General features: G+C 45.5%; 1 protein-coding gene across 3 annotated transcripts in view; it reads right to left on the bottom strand.

The window, feature by feature from the left end:
* The window catches only part of cxxc4 (CXXC finger 4), a 58,110-nt gene extending 55,548 nt beyond the window's left edge, over nucleotides 1–2,562 (bottom strand). For all 3 annotated transcript variants that reach the window (XM_078396918.1, XM_078396917.1, XM_078396919.1), the window contains exon 1: nucleotides 1,208–2,562. In XM_078396918.1, coding sequence (XP_078253044.1) covers nucleotides 1,208–2,011 — 804 coding nt within the window. In that variant the 5' untranslated portion in view covers nucleotides 2,012–2,562. The remainder of the gene's footprint in view (nucleotides 1–1,207) is intronic.
* Nucleotides 2,563–21,404: the final 18,842 nt, after the last annotated feature.

Below are 21,404 nucleotides of genomic sequence, written 5' to 3'. Positions count from 1 at the left end.
ACATGCTACCCCAAATGGAGATTCACCATGTTCTATGTAGCTGAAGCCATTCAAACAATGATCTAGCATTAAAATTCAGCCAGGTCTTGTGCTCTGGATCATGGAACTAACCACTTTTGGGACCCATGTAGTATCCTAGCACCCTATAATTTTTTGCATTGAGTTCACAATCACACAGAATCATCAGTGATCACCCACCAATCACCAATAAATGCCATGTTGTATTTCAACATTCCTTCACCTTGCCACCCTCTTTAACATCGTAACACAATTTTCTACCTTGCAACCAGTTCTTATACACGCTGAGATGAACCTTTGTTTAAAAATCCCCTGGAAGTCCAGGTATATCATGCCAGGCAATTTAGCCACGATCCATTAGGCAGAGAAATTAAAAGGCTGTGAAGGATCATAATGCAAATTCTCTCCTTTTTTAAAATTCGTGTTGATTGCAGTGTCTACCACATTACTACTTATAAAATAATTACCATGTTGACATCTGATATCAATTCCATTGTCTTATCTAAGTTTTGACTAAGCTTAACAGCTTCCTCCCCTCTATTTTTTCCAATGGTGCTGTCACATTTGGCCAACTGGTACTTGTTCCTTGAACTGGACAGAAAACATTAAAGCTCCCAATATTGAATAGGCGTCATTTTCACATGTATAAAGAAGGAATATGTTAGCTGGTCAGGTAAGTGCTGCGAACACACCTGTTCGCTTCAGGCCTAAAGTATGCAAAGGTGCGCTGACCGATCTTAAGACTGCTAACCTATAACCTCAAAGCACTACACGGCCTGACTGGGTCAAATTACACAGAATGCCGGCGGAGTGAATGCAAGTGTGCACTTGCATGCCCCAATTCCAAGCGGCCTCTGTGTCCTTGTACGCCAGCGGAGATCTTGACAAGCTATCAAGAAACTAGCCCAAATGCACACACGGCTGGGACCAATTTACCATCGTCGCGTTGCTGGGACCTAGGGGTTACTGTGTAAACCATTCAGAAGCACAACATTTCTGCAGGGACAACTTCTCTCGTGTGTCTTTATATTTATACAATCACAGCGCAGCCAAAGGCGCAGCAATCCAGCCGAGGAAAGCCACCCAGCAGGTAGCTTGCAATTCTCCAATTAGCAGAATGATTGATTGATCTGAACCACCGCTGGGCTGGTGTGTGTGAGTATGTGTATCTATCTGTGTGTGTGTTTACCTCTGGTGAAGAGCCCGGCTTCTTTTTCAGTTCCTCGCATTTCCGCAGTTTGCAGATCTGGTGGCCGGTCTTGCGGTTGCGGCAGCTGCTACACTCCCCACAGTTGATAAGCCTCCTGCAGGGAGCGCACAGCCCGCACCTCTTCCTTTTCTTCTTGGCGGGCTGCCCGGCACTGGTGGCCGCCGCCCGGTGCACAGGCCACTCGGGCAGGCCGGCCAGGTGCACGGCGCCGTCAGACACGGCCGCCAGGGCGCCGGGAGAGTGCAGGGCGGTCATGATGATAAAACCCGGGGGCACCGAGATAGCCCCCAGAGCTGGGAAGGCGGCGAACGCACCGGCGTGCTCCTGGAGAGCGAGGAGGTCGGCGTCGGATGCATTGCATTCGCTGGTGCAATCCCCTGCTGAAGTTTTGCTCAGCTCGGGAGACAAGGCAGGCGCCAGGTCGCTATGCACAATTTGCAAAGTGGCTGGCAGTCTGTCAATGATCCCCGGCCTCTGAGAGTCACTTCTATGCACATGGGTCTTATGAGAATGTATTGCGGGCGGTTTCCTTCCCCAGAGCACGGCATTGTCATTATTCCATAGTCTGGCGTGGGCAAACACTGGGGCGACCGTGCACGGCCCCTCCACAGCCTGCTTGGGCCAGCGGGTAGTTTTGCTGCAATTTGCCGAAAGCTTGTAACTTTGGTCCTCGATGTCGGAGTCCACCGCCACCACATTCACCTCATCCTTCACCTTCTCGGCGCTGAGCGGCTTCACGTCGCGACTGTTCACAGTGGGAACAATGCCTCTTGCACCAGACATCGCTCCTGTACAAAAGCAGCAGTGTGACACGCACACAGACCACCCGGGGAACTTGCTTCACTGCCGAGCGCTTGTGGCTCCCAGTGCAGTCTCCGGGTCAGACTTTCAGCTGATTACATCTTTCCTAACTGAAGCGATCTGCAATAAAACGAGGCGCAAAGGAGCTAGCGTTAAAATCCGAATAGCAGCAACTAACAAAACACAAGGCAGGATATGCAGGGCGTGCTGTTACAGCGTGTACTGGGTTTGGGAGAAGGCATCGCCAGCTAACGAGTCCAGAAGCCCTTTGCTGAGTTGATTAGTTTCTCCTGGTGCACAGCTCCGGTGGCTTCAGTGAGCAGGTTTCTGGATTTCTGATTTACCGAAGGCGGTGCAGTGAACGAATTGGGCAGCGCTTTCAACTGCCCTCACTCACCTCGCCGGGCAGACCCGGCGGCCTCGCTGCGAGCCCCGAGGCGTTCAGTGGCACCGAGTCTCTAGGGAGGGCAAACAACATCCTTCCACCAGTGCTACAGCGATGAGAAGTACACAAACGCGGCGCTCACATCTGGTGTTGCACAACCCCGATCTCTATCTCGCTAAGCGGCGAGCAAATTACTTGGAGGCAAGAGATGGTTGAGATAAGACTCCAGACCAGGCGTGTCCTCCTCGGCGGCTTTATCTCGGAGAGACACGTGAAAGTTTAAACCCTGCAATTTGCATCTCTCTCTCTCTCTCTGGTTATTTCTGGTGCCGACAGATCTTGCGTGTTCTGCTTCAGCAGTTCACCACCTTCGCGATTCAGGACAATTGGAAGGATGAATTTAGTGTTTGTTTTAAGGTACTGACTTTTAAGTTGAATTCTGTTAACAAAGGGGGTCTGTAATGCTGCAGCAAGTAAGAATGTCATTGTTCCGTTTCATACCCGGTGCATATGATAAGTAAACACTCTTGACGCACTTAAATCCACAAAGCACACACTGGCTTGGAGAGGCAGCGTTCCCAGCCCGTCATGTCAATTTGAGACAATGGAACCGATCAATACATTCGGCGGGCAAACACGACGACGGTGGCGCTTTCACCCCAACCAGTTGTGCTTGAAGGTGGAGTGGGATCAAGGAACTCAGTTACATATCTTCTCCGACCTTGTCCACCCAATTGCCTACCAACCCCGCCCCTCACCTGGATCCACCTATCACTCTCAGGCCATTCCTTTGACATCTTTGACCCTATGACCACAATCAGTCTGAAGAAGGGTCCCCACCCGAAATGTCACCTATTCACACCCAGAAATACTGACTTATCCACTGAATTACGCCAGCACTTTGTCTTTTTTTGTAAACCAGCATCTGCAGTTCCTTCTGTCTCCTCATTTTCCTTATTTCTGTTCTTGAGATGTTCTTGGTAAGGCTAGCATTTGTTGTCCATCCTGAAATATTTTAAGAAGATGGTGGTGAACCACTTTTTTTGAACCACTGTACAGCAGGCCTTTTGGTGAAAGTCCTCCTCTAATATTAGAAAAGCAGCTCCAACATTTAAGACCAGCGATGATAAATAAATGCAAGGTATCACAAAATGCTGGAGTAACTCTGCAGGTCAGGCAGCATCTCTGGGGAGAAGGAATGGATGACGTTTCGGGTCGAGACCCTTCCTCAGACCTCAGATGCTGCCTGACCTGCTGAGTTACTCCAGCATTTTGCGATACCTTCGATTTGTACCAGCATCTACAGTTATTTTCTTACATAAATAAATGCAGATAGGTTGAAAATGTGAGTCCGTAGGTTGCCGGAGAAACTGCGGGTGCTGTTCCCTGGGCCTCCTCTCCTTGTTCTTGTAGTAGCAGAGGTCTCAAGTTTGGGACATGCTGTCAGGAGTCAAGGCCACTTTTGCTGCGTGGCTTAGTTGGTGACTCAAGCATGGACATTAATCCGTGGATAGTTTTAAGATTTTCTGTTTGGTTTTTTGAACTAGCCACACATTGATCAACTTGCATAGGCGTGAATTCATATTGATCAGAAGTGGATATGACTGAATAGACAGAATTGGCTTGTGGTAGGAAGCAGAGGTTGGTGGTGGGAGGTTGGTTTTTGGATTGGAGGCCTGTGACTGGTGGTGTGCTTCAGGAATCGATGCTGTGCCTATTGCTGTTTCTCATCCATAACAACAATTTGGATGGGAATGTACAAGGCATAATTAGGTAGTATTGTAATATTGAGGGATCGAGGAGTACATGTACATAGTTCCCTCAAAGTGGCATCCCAGGTAGATCGGATAGTGAAAAGGGCTTTTGGCACATCGGCCTTCATCAATCAGAGAATTGACCATAGAAGTTGGGATATTATGTTACAGTTGGACAACACATTGTTGAGGAGTATTGTGTTCCGTTTAGGTCACCCTGCTGCAGAAAAGATGCCAGTAAGCAGGAAAGGATGCAGGTATGATTTACGAGAATGCTGCCAGGACTCGTGTGCCTGACCTTTGGGGAGCAGTTGGGCAGGCTAAGACTACTCCTTGGAGTTCAGTAGACTGAGGGGTAATCTTGTGGAGGTTTCTAAAATAATGAGGGGAATAAATAAGGCAAATGCACAGATCCTCTCTGGGATAGGGGATCAAGAACTAAAAGGCAGAGATTTAAGATGAGAGGGGAAAGATTTAATAGAAACCTGAGGGGCAACTTTTTCGACATAGTGGGTGGTGCTTAGATGGAATGAGCTGCTAGATGAAGAAGTTGAAGCAGGTACAATGACAGATATATAAATAGGAAAGGTTCAGAGGGTTACGGGCCAAATGTTACGGGCTAAATGGGACTAGCAGAGATGGGGCAACCTTGCTCAACATGGACAATCTTGACCAAAGGGCCTGTTTCGCTGTTGTATAACACTATGACTATAATAGTTACATTTTGTTAAATTGTTGGAATTTGTCCAACTAAAATTGTATTATTTTCAGTTACAGGAAGTATGCTGAAGTTGATTGAAAGCACTGATGCATTTAAAGTCATGAATTTACACTTCGATTTTAACATAATAAAACATCTCAAGGGGATTTACAGGAGGGTAATTCAACAAAAAAAATGACACCTGGCCCCTCAAACTTATTCCACCAGTGTCCTTGAGAGGTAGATTTGTAGCACTGTTTTGAAGGAGGAGAAAGAGAAGTAAAGGCTTGGATGGAACTTCCAGTGTCTAGGATCCAGACACCTGAAGTGGTAGTGACCAATAATGGCAAGATGTAAGGAGCAAACACAAAAGATGAAAACAGTTTGCAGGTGCAGGGATGGAGGAGTTGACAAAGGTCAGGATGGACAGGGCTATTTGAACACACAAATATAAACTTTTGAAATGGAAAGATTGATGGATCAACAAGCAATGTAGATCAATGAGCACAGTGGTAATGGATGAATAAGATTTAGTTGAGTTGTGTAATGAGCAATGAACACAGTGATAATGGATGAGTAAGATTTAGTTTGCAGTTGTGTAGAAGGCATGAATGAGCACATTGGTAATGGGATATTGGAATTTGGCTTGAGTTACAAAATGGTCAGCTGAATTTTGGACGAGCTATAAACCTGCAGATAAAATACAAAATTAAATATAAACCAAACAAGAAATTAGCTTAACAGTTCAGTTCAATGTATTCAATATTTGCATAATAACCACACAGACAATTCAACGATTTAACATGTGTAGGGAAATAACTGCAGATGCTGGTTCAGATCGAAGGTAGACATAACATGCTGGAGTAACTCAGCGGGTCAGGCAGCATCTCAGTAGAGAGGGAATGGGTGACGTTTCGGGTCGAGACCCTGCTTCAGACTGATGTCAGGGGAGGAGGCGGGACAAAGATAGGATGTAGTCGGAGACAGGAAGACTAGAAGGAGGACTGGGAAGGGGGAGGGGATAGAGAAAGGAAGCAGGGACTACCTGAAGTGGGAGAAGTCAATATTCAAACCGCTGGGGTGTAAACTGCCCAAGCGAAATATGAGGTGCTGTTCCTCCAATTGGTGCTGGGCCTCACTCTGGCAATGGAGGAGGCCCAGGACAGAAAGGTCAGAATGGGAGGGGGAGTTGAAGTGCTGAGCCACCGGGAGATCAGTTTGGTTGAGATGGACTGAGTGGAGGTGTTCAGTGAAACGATCGCCGAGCCTGCGCTTGGTCTCGCCAATGTAGAGAAGTTGACACCTGGATCAGCGGATACAATAGATGAGGTTGGAGGACTTGCAGGTATAACAGGTATAACAGAGCTTTATTTGTCGTTCGGTACCGAAGTACCGAACGAAACTACATAGCAGTCATAGAAAAAAAAAAGAACACAAGACACATAACCCCAACACAAACGTCCATCACAGTGACTCCAAACACCCCCTCACTGTGATGGAGGCAACAAAACTTCCACTCTCTTCCCCACGCCCACGGACAGACAGCTCGTCCCCGACCGACCCGCACAGTCCCCGCACCGGGCGCTGAAACGTCCCGTGGCCGAACCGGGCGATGAAAGGCCCGCGACCAAGCCTTGCGCAGCTAAGTCCCGTGGTCGAGCCGCACCGGGCGATGTTAAGTCCCGCAGCCGAGCCGCACCAGCGGTGAAAAGTCCCGCAGCCGATCTGCACCGGGCGATGTTAAGCCCCGCAGCCGAGCTGCACCGGGCGATGTTAAGCCCCGCAGCCGAGCTGCACCGGGCGATGTTAAGCCCCGCAGCCGAGCTGCACCGGGCGATGTTAAGCCCCGCAGCCGAGCTGCACCGGGCACTGTTAAGTCCAGCGGCCAAGCCTCACCGGGTGATGTAAAGTCCAAGCCGAGCCGCACCCCGCGCCGTGAGGAAGAGAAAAGTTCCCCCCCACCCACCCACCCACACCACCACCCCCTCCCACACATACACAACCAAAAAAAAAATATAAAAACCATCCCAACACCGACATACAACAAAAAAAGGGGAAAAAAAGACGGACAGACTGCTAGTCAGCCGCTGCCGTTAGGCGCCGCCACATAAACCTCTGCCTCACCTGGAAAGACTGTTTGGGTTCTTGGATGGAGTCGAGGGGGGAGGTAAAGTGACAGGTGTTGCATCTCCTGCGGTTGCAGGGGAAAGTACCTGGGGAGGGGGCAGTTTGGGTGGGGAGGGACGAGTCGACCAGGGAGTTTCGGAGGGAACGGTCTCTGCGGAAAGCAGAAAGGGGTGGAGATGGGAAGATGTGGCCAGTGGTGGGGTCCCGTTGGAGGTGGCGGAAATGTAGGAGGATGATTTGTTGTATACAACGTTGTATGGGGTGGAAGGTGAGGACAAGGGAGACTCTATCATTGTTACGAATGGGGGAGGGGGAGCAAGAGCAGAGCTGCGGGATTTTGAGGAGACATAGTGAGAGCCTCATCGATAATGGAAGAGGGGAACCCCCGTTTCCTAAAGAATTAGGACATCTCCGATGCCCTAGTATGGAACACCTCATCCTGGGCGCAGATGCGGCGTAGACGGAGGAATTGGGAGTAGGGGATAGAGTTTTTACAGGAAACAGGGTGGGAAGAAGTGTAATCAAGATTGCTACACTCATTAAATAGAGGCTGCAATTAACAATTTGATTACTGCAAAAGTTCCCAGATGGATTCTAAAGGCTGACTTTCTTATTACATCTCTTCCAAATGTGCATGAAAGACATATATAAAATGCAATATAAAAGGTTCAATTCTGGCAACGAAACTGTACAACTAACCTTTCCATATTTAGAATTCAGTCTTTCCGGATAGCTTTTCACTTGTTGCAAGTAAAATAGTTCAGTTTCTACTGGAGCATGAAATAACATCACCTGTGGTTGAGGTGTATCCTCCTTCACTCAATTGGTTTCAGTAGAAAATGTGGAAACATCCATTTCCGGAACAGATTATTTGGTTGAGCTGATGTCCGCAACGTACAATATTTTCATTGGTCTTCACGATACATCATCACAGATGTATCGTGGAAGACAAGGAACCACAAATCAATCTGATCCACGGCAAACAATCTATCCCAATAATCAGATTCATTGTGAGGCTTCTACAAATATAGGATTATTTTGCTTGAATAAGTGGTCAGGCAGCGGTAGAGTTGCTGCCTTACAGCGAATGCAGCGCCAGAGACTCAGGTTCGATCCTGACTACGGGCGCCGTCTGTACAGAGTTTGTACGTTCTCCCCGTGATCTGCGTGGGTTTTCTCCGAGATCTTCGGTTTCCTCCCGCACTCCAAAGACGTACAGGTATGTAGATTAATTGGCTGGGCAAATGTAAAAATTGTCCCTAGTGGGTGTAGGATAGTGTTAGCGTGTGCGGGGATCGCTGGGCGACGCGGACCCGGTGGGCCGAAGGGCCTGTTTCTGCGCTGTATCTCTAAATCTAAAAAAAAAATCTAAATCTAAATCTCATGTTCTTCCTTCTTTAAATCTCTGGCTTCACCAAATCAATGTGTTGACATAAAAGGACACAAAATAACTCAGTGGGTCTGGTGTTTTGGCTCGGGGTCCTTCTTCAATGATTTTAGGGTGATGGTGGGGAGGGGGAGAAAGTTGGAAGAGAGGAGAGGCAGGACAAAGCAGGGGGTGCAGAACATTGGCAAATACACAGGCGAGGGGATGCAGAATATCGTGTTACAGTTAGAATAAAGAGCAAGGACTGCGAATGAGGTCGATTGGAAAATCGGGAAATCATCTTTAGCATAAGAGAGATCTGTTCAAGTGTCCGATAACAACAATATTCTTGAATCTGGTGGTGCATGTTTTCAAGCTTTTGTATCTTCTGCCCGACAGAATGGGAGAAGTGAGAATGACGGGGTTGTGAGTAATCCTTGATTATGATGGCTGCTTTCTCAAGGCAAAATGAGGTATAGATGGAGTCAATGTGGGAAAGGATGGTTTCTGTGATGGACTGGGCTGCATGCACAACTCTGCAATTTCTTGCAGCCTTGGGCAGAGCAGCTGGCCCACCAAGCAGCGATGCATTTGGATAGGATGCTTTCTACGATGCATATGTAGAATTTAGTAAGAGTCATCTCCTTAGTCTTCTGAGAAAGTAGAGATGTTGGTATGCTTTTTTGGCCATTATGTCAATGTGGTTGGACCAGAACAAATTGTTGGTGGTGTTTATCTCTTGGAACCTGAAGCTTTTGACCATCTCGTCTTCAGCACCATTGATACGGACTTGGGCGTGTTGTCCACTCAGCATCCTGACCTTAATGACCAGCTCCTTCATTTTGTTGATATTGAGGAAGAGGTTGTTGGCTTTAACCATGTTACTAAGCTCCCTCTCTCCTTCCTGTACCCTGCCTTATCAATGTTTGAGTTGCTTTGGTTTCCTCCCATTAGCCAATATTGTGCAGATTGGCAGATAAATTGGCTTGTGTAAATGGCCTCTCGTGTAGTTGAGTGGTAAATTTGGGTTGAGTTGATAGGATTTTGGGGAGAATAAAATAGGATGAGTGTAAAATGGCGGTTGGTCAGTGTGGACTTGGTAGGCCAGAGGCCTGTTTCTGTGCTGTATCTCTCCATGTCACCAGGGGGGAGCTCGAAAACCTACAAGGAGAATCTGCAAACTCCACGCAGACAAGACTGGAGGTCAGAATGGAACCTGGATCACTGGAGCTGTGAGACTGCATGCCACACTTAATCTTTTCCAAAATTAGACCAGCAAAATCAGCAGGCATCTTCAACCATGAATTGTTCGGCCAGGGCCATGTGATCAAAAGGAGTTACCATGGATTCCTGTGATGCTGTTGGCAATGGAGTAGAGGATGGAACAACATAATAATAATAATAATATTGTAGTGGGTCTGGACGCAGTAGGAATCAGGCAAGGCGCCAGGTAAGTATTAACAGTAATTTTAATGCAGCAACAGAACATCCACACTCTCTTCAGTCTCCAGCACGAGTTCTCTCTAGCCTCTTCAGGCAAACCCCATAGCACTAGTCCCCTCCCCAGCCCTGTCCAACCCGTGCCGAGGGGGATGATCCTGGGAGTGGCCTAATCCCCGGGCACTGCCACAATATAATAATAATAATAATGATATATTCCTTTATTCGTCCCACACCGGGGGACATTTACAGTGTTACAGCAGCAAAGTGGATAGCAAGAGAGCAAGAGATCATTCATTATAAATAAAAGATACATAAATTGTCATTAGTTTCCGTGTGTTCTTAGCTGTTATTGTTGACTCATCTGCTGGGAGCAGTGCTGGTTGTGCAGTCTCCAGTTCCATCTCCAGTAAATAATGACCAGTTCCATCCAGATTACTGGTTAAACTGGCAATTTGTTCATTATTACATAAATACCAGAGTCTCTGTTGTACCTCTGCTTAGCTGTCATTCCTTAAATAGGATAATAAGTTTCGATCCTCAAAGAATCGATGCATTTTGGATATTTAGTTTTATCCTTTAACTGACATGAGGTAACAACATGTGATCTTCACATCCACCTTCCCATCTGTTGTACACCCACAGAACAGATGGGGCACATTATTTCATTGTAGCAAGCTGCTGGGTTGTGGATTGAAACTTGAAACTTGGTGCATAAAACTTGTGAGGTGTTTGTCGGACTTGATCACCCCATTTTCTATTACTGAATATCGCTTCTCCAACTGCAGAGAGACCTCCATGAAAACCAGCCAGTCAGTCATTCCTGTTCTCCACACACTTTGATAAAAAATATACTTCATCCACCTGTGACACATCACAGAACAGCAGTTACAACTTTGCAGGTTCATGATGAAGAAAAACTGTGAACTCAGTGGCAACCACTTCAGTCCTTGAAAACACAAGAAACTGCAGATGCTGGAATCTTGAGTAAAACACAAAATGTTAGTGTAACACAGCGGGTCAGGCAGCAGCATCCTGGGAGCAAATGGAGTGGTGACGTTTTGGATTGGGACCCCTTGTCAGACTAATTGTGTTAGGTGGGAGAAGGTTGGAAAGGAGTTGGGAGGTTGGCGCGGGACAAAACCTGGCAAGTGATAGGTGGATACAGATGAGGGGGGCACTTGATTGGCAGATGGGTGGACATGAAAAGAGATGAAAAGAAGACAAAAATATGTCAGATAAGTAAGGAGAGGTGAAATGGAAAGGCAGAGAGGAATATAGGTGGAAGAGGATGGAGGAAGAGGGGAGAATGAGAAAACAATAGGTGGGATAATAGGAGAAATAGGTTGGGGGGCACTGGAAAGAAGTGGGGATATGCTACCTAAAATTGAAGAATTCAATGTTCATACCGTTGGGCTGTAAGCTATTCAAGTGGAATATGAAGTGTTGTTCCTCCGGTTTACGTGTGGCCTCACTGGGAATGGAGGAGGCCTGGACAGGAAGGTCGGCATAGGAATGGGAAGGGTTACTAAAATGGTTAGTAGCCAGGAGATGCAACCCGGAGAAGCAGCCGGCCTTCACAGACCAAGTTCAAATGTCCACGTTTAATCTCACCCATGGAAAGTTGGATATGTCAGGAGCTCATGTCTCTGTCTCATCCGGAAGTGCTCCAGGGGTCACTAGATGGAGGTGAGAGTGGAGCTGTCGGGACTGGTGTTACATGGGAAAGATGTGGTTTGGGTGGAATGGGATGCATGAACTAAGGAATTGTGGGGGCCCTGGTCTCTATGGAGAGTGGAAATGGGTGGGTATGGGAAGATGTTACGTGGTGGGATGATATTGAAGGTGGCAGAAATGTAGGAGAATTTTGTGCTGGATGCAGAGGCTGGTGGGGGTGGAAGGTATGGACCAGGGGATCTCTATCCTTGTTCCGTCTGGGAAGAGGGGGAGTGAGAACAGAACTAGGGGACACAGAGAAGACATGGATGAGGGATCCATCTACAACAGCGGGGAAACCGTGTTTACTAATGAAAGCGGACATGCGGATGTCCTAGAAAGGAAAGCTTCACTTTAGGAACAGATGCAATGGAGACAGAGAAATGGAGAGTAGAGAATGACGTCCTTGCAATTTGACAGGGTGGGAGGATGTATAGTCAAGATAACTGTGGCAGGCCGTAGATGTGTAATCAAGATGTCAGTCAGCAGTCTGCCCTGCTGACTCAAAGGTCAAGATAGGTGTCAGAGAGAGTTCAAGTCAATTTGAGGGCAAAATGGAAGTTAGTGGTAAAGTTGATGAAATCAACTAGACATCCATGGTAAAGATGAGGTAATGAGGGCCTAGGAATTGAAAGTTATTGGTGTTGGAGAGTGGGTGAGGTGTCTCGGATGTAGGTTGGAAAACACTGGACAAGGGGAGGACAAAACGGAATTGAGATCCAGTAAACCCTCATTACAACAGACCACAGTGGGGTGGAATGGTACTTGTTATTGCTGATTGACCCTGCTGTGGAAGTCCCAAAAACTGCTAGAGGTGTTTAATAATACATTAGTTCAAGTTGCCAGCTAGCATCTCCCATTAACTTATTAACTGTCAGTTCCACTATACCCCGGGTCTCGCAGACTCCCCATTAACACCTTCATTAACGTTACCTTTGTGCTCGGTTGCGCGCAGAGTCCAAAAGAAGCCTGCCAGTATCTATCACTGAACATATTAACTGTCAGTTCCACTACACTCCGGTTCTCGCAGACTTGCCATTAACAACTTCATTGTTCTTACCTTTGTACCTTGTTGCATTTGGAACCGAGAAGTCATGACTTTTGTACAATGTAAGAGTAAAGCACGATTCCTGTCATTAACATACCAATCTACCTCACATCAGTACTTCCTCGGTTGTTATCAATTTTGGTGTACAAATGTCCTGCTGTACCGACTTAACTTTGGAGTTGTGATCACAGCCTTTGACTGAGACACTTCTCCCCTTGTGCAAGTAAAACGCACTGCAGATGGTTAATCTTATTGTTCCTTGAGCCTTATTAAAGGGTCGACTTCGTCACTACAATCGAGTGTAAGATATGGCATTTCATGCATCGAGACCCAACAATAAAATTCAGGCTGAGCATGACGTGACTTTTTTCAGCGGAAACATTGAAGCAAAGCCGTAGCTGCCCAAAACGACAAAGCTCCAAGATCTCAATGCAGCAATACAGGTGGCAGTGGCAGCAAGTGCAGCCATGGAAACGGCCAGGTGTGTCATCAGCATTTTGGCGGTGAAATTTGGTATATTTGTACGCTATAACCGAAAACCATTATAAAAAGGTATGTAAAAACAAGGGTTTACTGTATTTGGAGTTGTGTTCGGTGGGCCAGGAGCAGGCAGAAACATTGTGTCTGCCAGGGCAGTCCTGCTGTTGGATTTTTGCAAGAAGATACAAGTAGACAATCTGGGGTTAGGTTGGAGCCTGTGGAGGAGAGATCACCAAAGGTGATGAGATCGGAACATTCTGGGGGACGGTGGCCTGGTGTTTATCTGCGGTGTCATGGTCAAGGGGTAGGAATGAGGATGTGTCTGAGAGAACATCCTTGGCTCGCAGTTTCTTGTTTCTTTATTCAGTTTCATGTTTAGTGAGACGGTGATTCACATGAGAGATCCGAATGCTGTGCATTAAAGATAGTGGAAACCATCGACAAGAGATGAAGAGTTCAGCCTCCAACTCTGTCAAGTTGGTGGGATTATGTGTATCCAATACTGCATTCATTTTGTCCATGACTAGATGGGACTTAGTATTTATCTTAAAACCAATGAGCAATGACCCTCAAGTCTTCCCTCAACCATACACCTGTTTCTGAATACTTATATACGTTCTAAATTGTTGCGATCTTGCTTTTCTTTCTAGATATCACATTGTCAATGACACCTCTCAGACTTTGAATTAACTGATTCTTGATTAGATTTTTAGAATTTTTAGATTTAGAGATACAGCGCGGAAACAGGCCCTTCGGCCCACCGAGTCCACGCCGCCCAGTGATCCCTGCACATTAACACTATCCTACACACACTAGGGACAATTTTTACATTTACCCAGTCAATTAACCTACATACCTGTACGTCTTTGGAGTGTGGGAGGAAACCAAAGATCTCGGAGAAAACCCACGCAGGTCACGGGGAGAACGTACAAACTCTATACAGACAACGCCCGTAGTCAGGATCGAACCTGAGTCTCCGGCGCTGCATTCGCTGTAAGGCAGCAACTCTACCGCTGTGCCGCCAATGGGGTCAGAGGTTATGGGATGAAGGGGGGGGGAGAATGGGGTTGAGGGAAAGCTAGCTCAGCCATGATTGAATGCCGGAGTAGACTTGATGGGCCAAATGGTCTAATTCTGCTCCTAGAACTAATCAACTGATGAACTGATCAAATGTCCTCTAGAAAATGCCTGGAGTTGATTCTGTTCTAACTGGAAGTCTAATGCTTGGATTATTCAAAGGGGAATAATAATGCTTATAGCTAGGGTAATAGTAACAGTTGAACAGAAAATAAAGTGCTAGAGGAACTCAGCAATCAGGTTGCATCTGTGGAGGGAATAGGCAGATGATGAGTTGGATCAATACCCTTTCTTCAGTTTGATGGAGTATGAGGAGAAGCCTGTAAAAGAAAGGTAGGGATGGGGCGAAGCCCAGCGAGTGATGGGTGAATATAGCCAATGGGTGAAGTGACAAAGGGGAGAGGTGAAAAGGAGACAAAAGGATGTCAGATAAGAAAGGAAGAGGAGGAGTGAAATGGAAAGCAGGAGGGAGAGATATGAGTAGAAGGAGATGGGGAAAGGGAAAGTGGGGAGATAACAGGGAAATGGGGGACTTGGAGAAGGGATTGATGAGTGCACGGAGATCGAGAAATGGGGTAGTGGAAGATGGTGGGAGAAATGCATGTACACTGGGGAGAGAGGGGAAAAGAAGGGGATGAGGAGGGGTTTTGCTTGTAATTGGAGAATTCACTATTCATACTGTTGGGTTGTAGGCTACCCAAGCAGAATATGAGGTGCTGTTCTTCCAGTTTGCATGTGACCTCACTCTAAGTGGAGGAGCCCAAGGACAAGAAGGTTGGCATGAGGAAGGAAAGAGGAGTTATAATGGTTGGAAACTAAGAACTCCATCAAGCCATGGCAGATAGAGTGCAAGTGTTCAGCAAAATGACTACCCAATGTACGCTTGAATCTCGCCGATATAGAAGAACCACATGGGTTAGAGTTGAGGTTTGCTTTGAACTTTTGTCTTAATTGATTTGCTGGTGAACATGTGACATGTGTAGGGCTGTGAAGAGTTGTCTGCAGCAGAATAAATAAATCAGCAGTCAGATGCAAGGGGTTTCCATCTATTCATGCCTCTATGTTGATTCACTTCTTGTGCTCACCACAGATCCAAGCAGCACAGGGTCTCTTGTGTAGCAACAATTATTGTAGCCCAGTCAGGAAACCAAACCTGGTCATGTTCAAGGAGTGTAGGAAGGAACTGCAGATGCTAGTTTACACCAAAGGTAGACACAAAATGCTGGAGTATTTCAGTGGGTCAGGCAGCATCTCTAGAGAAAAGGAATAGGTGATGTTTTGGGTCCGAGGAAGGGTTTTGACCCAAAAACGTCACCTATTCCTTTTCTCCAGAGATACTGCCTGACCCACTGCGTTACTCCAGCACTTTGTGGCTATTTCTGGTCGTTCGTTTATTGTCATATGCACGAGTATGGTGAGGTACAGCTACAATGAAAAATCTTGCTTGCAGCAGCATTAAAGGCACACATAAAAATATACAAAACCACACAAATTATATTCGACAAATATTCTACATAAATTATACATACAATTCCAAAAGAATATTGACATCTGCTTCCAGCTGCTCTTCTCTAAACTCTTCCCTCAGACTGCAAGGCACAGGTTGTAATTTGAGGAACTGAGGTGTAGCATTCGCATGAATCTTGGCTTACATTGCTTGAATGTTTTCATATTCATCACAAAACACTCTGGGGTACTTGCCAAGCAAAGCTAATACAGTTTCTTCATGCTCTTGATCTTTCTCCGTTCCAGCTTTATCTCTGATAACCAGGTCCTGCTTTTCAAATTGGAACTTTATCCTGGATCAGTTAGAAAAATAATCTTCACTTCCACCACTTCTCACTCTAAACACAGATCCCTTTTGTTTTAAAGCAAGCTGCTGGAGGAACTCAACGGAACAGGCAACATCTGTGAAGGTGAAATGGACGGACGACATTTCAGGTTTAGGGTTTAGTCCATTCCCTCCACAGATGCTGCCTGATCCGCTGAGTTCTATTACTGGTAAATATACTTTAGTTATTTCAATGAGCTTAGAAGGATGAGAGGGGACCTCATTGAAACCTACCGAATAGTGAAAGGCCTGGATAGAGTGAATGTAGAGAGGATGTTTCCACTAGTGGGAGAATCTAGGACCAGAACCTCAGAATAAAACAACGTACCTTTAGAAAGGAGATGAGGAGGAATTTCTTTAGTCAGAGGGTGGAAAATCTGTGGAATTCATTGCCACAGAGAGCTGTAGAGGCCAAGTCAATGGATATTTTTAAGGTGGAGATTGATAGATTCTTGATTGGTATGGGTGTCAGGGGTTATGGGGAGAAGGCAGGAGAATGGGGTTAAGAGGGAGAGATAGATCAGCCATGATTGAATGGCCTAATTCTGCTCCTATCACTTATGACCTTATGACCTTAACACATGGTAAGCTTCTCATGGTTGACTGGTTAAACCCTGTGATTGGTTGACCACTGCCAATATTAGAGTCCAGCTTGAGATTCAGTTTCTTCTCGCTAAACAACCTTCTTGGAGTACACACATCTTGGATTCCAGAACAATGCCACCACATCTTAACCAAACATGTCGGTAACAACTCTATGCAAGCGCAATTCAGCCAGTCCCAGCCCCCAACCCTCTCCTCATTTCCCTGTAAATTATTTCCTTTCAGATACTTAGCCAGCTTCCTTCTGAATTTTCCTCTGCTATTATCCGGGGGAGTGCATTCCAGATCTTAAACAATATTTCCTCTGGTTCTCCAAAGCCCAGAACTGGACAGAATACTCTAATTGTAGTTGAATTGTCAGCAAGGGAACACGTCCTACTGTCATTACTACTCATTAATGCTGACTGAGTTCCCTATTTATGCTAATCCCATTTTCTCAATTCTTCTTCTATCCATGAGCATGTCCAAATACTTTTTAAACACAGTGAATGTACTTGCCTCTACCACCTCCTCTGGCTGCTTGTTCTATATACCTACCATCCACTCTGTGAAACACCTGCCCCTCAGGTCTTCTTTACATAATTCCTCTCACAATAAACCTATGTCCTGTCGTTTGAGACTCACCTGTTCTTATATAGAGATTGTGACTATCTAGCTATCCTACTCCGCCATTCAATCATGGCTGATCTATCTTCCCCTCTGAACCCCACTCCCTTGCCTTCTCCCCGTAACCTTTGACACTCTTATCAAGAAACTGCCAATCTCCACTTTAAAAATACCCAAAGACTTGGTCTCCACAACGTCTGTGACAATGAATTCCACAGATTCGCTACCCTCCGGCTAAAGAAATTTCTCATCTCCTTTCTAAAGGTACGTCCTTTTATTCTGACTGTCAAAAAAAGCACAAGCAGCTCCTCCAGTGGTTTTTCCCAGCTGCAACCGGTAGCAAATGAGTGGGTGACACAGGCAACAGCACTAGTGGAGATTAATTAGTCATTTAAATCATTCACTATGAGTGGGACACTTCAGAGCACATTTTGGTTGTTGCAGTTGGCCATGTAAAATCAATGATAACTCTTCTGAAATAACTCGCAGGTCTGGAGGAACTTGTAATTGTATAAGATCCTTTATAAACTTCCTTTCAGAGGGTTCTATGATTTCATCTTTCATTTCAAGAAGTAATTAACCAATGGCATCATACATAATCTCAGATTGTTGTAAATGAAGCAACCAAATTAAACGCAGTAAAAGTGCACAAATTACAATGGAAGAATAATCATCATATCATATCATATATATACAGCCGGAAACAGGCCTTTTCGGCCCACCAAGTCCGTGCCGCCCAGCGATCCCCGCACATTAACACTATCCTACACCCACTAGGGACAATTTTTACCTTTACCCAGCCAATTAACCTACATATCTGTACGTCTTTGGAGTGTGGGAGGAAACCGAAGATCTCGGAGAAAACCCACGCAGGTCATGGGGAGAACGTACAAACTCCTTACAGTGACAAATGATTTTTTTTTAAAATTTTTTTAGTTTAGAGAGAGTGCGTGGAAACAGATCCTTTGGCCCACTGAGTCCACACCGACCAGCGATCCCCACACATTAACGCACACCAGGGACAATTTACAATTTCACCAAGCCAATTAACATACAAACCTGTACATCTTTGGAGTGTGGGAGGAAACCGGAGATCCCAGCGAAAACCCACGCTGGTAACGGGGATGCTGCAGTATTTTCTCTATACTGCACCCGAACATTAGCCCGGCGCACGTGCTTGCATTTCTTGAAGCCACCATCTTCTGAGAGAGGCAGGAATGGCAGCACTGAATGGGAGTCAACATATTGTAAAACAAAGCACCTCTCTTCATCCTGCAGTGAAACTCACTGTTTGTATCACTTGTTGTCACCCTCCCCACAGCCAACAATGGACCATTGTGGGCTCCAACTTTCCTTGATCATCATTGCTTTTTACATATCTTTCATTCATTTGTTCTATGTACCTTCTATATCTCTCGTTTCCCTCTCCCCAGACTCGCAATATGAGGAAGAGTCCTGACCCAAAACGTCACCTATTCCTTTTCTCCACAGATGCTGCCTGATCCGCTGAGTTACTTCAGCTTTTTGTGTCTATCGTCAATGTAAACCAGCATCTGCAGCTCCTTCCTACAATAGCATGTTGCCTGTCCATTCCCTTCACAGAGGCTGCCTGACCAGCTGAGGAACTCCAGCAGTTTGCATTGCACTACTCAAGAACAAGAGGTGTACATGGGGATATCACTTTGGGATTTAGCACACTCGCATAGCTTGAGGATGGTGTCAGTTCACATATCACATAATGGGGAAGATGATTAGTTTGAGGGTATACATTTAGGGAAAGTTATTACTTGTATGCATTGAAGGACGAGAGGAGAGACATTGTCTGGTGTTACACAGGGATACGGTGTGCCTGTGATCTCTGCTAGTTTGTGATTCCAGCCTGAGGTGGGGAAGGTGCTAATGAAATCGTGAACGAGGCAGCTGTCTCAGAATACAATGCAAACTGGGCTGGTTACGTCCGCAGATTCTCACACTCAGCTGGAAAATGTTGCACACTGCCATCGAAAGGCAGCCAGCAACAAAGGCTCTGCAGGAGACACCTCCAGCACAAAATCTGTGAGCTCATTTAAAATGGCCCATGAAATGTTCCTGCTGCTGACCCCATAGTCTAATGGTAACAGGTACTGATGATGTGTAGACTACTTCTGATGCATTTGAAGACATTAATAGTAATTGGTAAAATACTTGGATGATTTGCTGCTTTTCCCCGTGTGTGCATTAGTCCCAAATGTCAGATAATCCCATTCTAATAACCACTGTTGGACAAAGGAATAAAACATCATAAATCATAAAGGCATCTACATCCTGAGAGGTCCTCACATCCTGAATTTGTCAGATTATCCCCAAAGCTGAAAATCAGTTTGACTTTGTACGGGAGAGGAATTCTTCACATCTACTCCTTTCAACACATTATTACTCAGGAATATTACCTGAGGGATAAAAGAATGCAATAGTTCAAAAGGTTATTCAGGTATCCGCAAAAGCTAAAATGTACAAAGTTCTGCTTCTTCATGGACAGGATCTTAAGGGAACATATTTGATTAGTCCCCCATATCTGTGCAATATACAATACAGCCCAGCTGCATAACACCATGTTATCTTTCTGTGAAAACACAGGACTGGAGTGCAGCTGAGAGGTAATGGACAGACAATGGTTCGGATCATAACCACTTCTGATTGATATAGTGCGGTGAGAAAGCGGCAAAAGAGAGGTGTGGGCAGGACAAAGCCTGGCAAGTGATGGGTAGATACCAATAAAGGGGCCTTATTTGCTTCACCTCATGTACTCAGAGCTCTCAACAGAAGTACTGTGCATGCAGCATATCTAATTGAACCAACAGGATGCATGTTCAGGCTGAACCAAAGGGAGCCTGCAGAGCTATGCTATGATCTTCTTACCAGGTTCACTGACACTCTCTCGGATTGGAAATTGAGAACAACAATTCTTGAAGAATCAATAACTTTTATAATATTGCAACAAGTTCATAAGGTACCTAGTTTCTGAGGAAACACCAACCATTGCTATTGGCAAGGACAGAACAGAAGGATGGGTTGTGTTGGTGATGGGAACAGATGTAAAGCAAAAGACTGAAGAGAGCATGGAGGGAGTGTAGAAACAATGGCAGAGAGAGCAAGATGAGAGGGAGAATGAGCCAGACGCTAAAAAGGGATGAGGGAAAAATAAACAAGGAGGATCTCATACTGTGACACAAGAGCATAAAATCCAGATTTCTAGCCAAGAATACCAATCAAACTGTGTTTATGATGTGTATTAGGCTTCATTCAGCCCTGTCCAGTCTTAACAAATGAAATCAATGACAAAATCACTGTTACAATTCCTGTGGGAATATCAGTTCTGCTTCAGCATTGGCACCCTTGGGTTGAGGGTTTGTTGTAACATGAGATCTCAGATCTAAGAGACACAATGAACTACGGTTTATTGAAAAAGACACAAAGTGGGAGAGTAAATCCACGGGTCAGGCAGCACCTCTGGAGAATATGAATGGGTGATGTTTCGGGTCAGCCCCTAATTTCAGATCTACTTGAACTTTCAGTAAAATACAATTGTTTCACTGGCAGATGTCCAGTCTATTGTATGAGACAATAAACAAAAGAAGCTGCTGATTCAGTTCTGAATTTATTGTTGCATCCTGAAGGAGGTACAGGACTGAAAAACTGCATGGACCTTCTGGCAGAAGTCAACTCAAACCAGTAAAAATATTGCAGATGTTGGAAATCTGAAATACAAACAGAAACTGCTGGAGGTACTCAGCAGGTCAAGAGGAATCTCATGAGAGAGAAATAGTTAACATTTCAGGTCCTTGAACTTTTATAAGAATGCGGAAAAGTTGGAAATCACACAATTGCAAAGCTGCAGAGATGGGGTGGAAGGTGATTAGGTGAAACCAATAGAATTTGAATGAGGCAGATACTGGTGAAGGTGCCAGCAGAGAGTAGGTGCTGAAGGCTGATTATTTGCAGGTGTACTGTCTGGAGAAGGTGCGAAAAGGAGATGAATGAGAACGGAGGAGAGACGGGATCAAAACATTGATGGAGCTGTGAGATATAAAGTACTTCTGTTGTTGAAAACTTGAAATAAATGAAAAAGCTGGAAATACCCACCAGGCTAAAAAGAATTGTCATGCCTCCAATGTCTCTTACCAATTTCTACAGAGGCACCCTCTTCCTATCCAAATGCATCGCATCTTGGTATGTTAACTGCTCGCCCAAGTCTACAAGAAG

This window comes from Rhinoraja longicauda, chromosome 3 (genome assembly GCF_053455715.1).
Source record: "Rhinoraja longicauda isolate Sanriku21f chromosome 3, sRhiLon1.1, whole genome shotgun sequence".
Lineage (NCBI taxonomy): Eukaryota > Metazoa > Chordata > Chondrichthyes > Rajiformes > Arhynchobatidae > Rhinoraja > Rhinoraja longicauda.
Note: the sequence above shows the minus strand (reverse complement) of the source record. Positions and strands in the feature narration are given on the sequence as shown.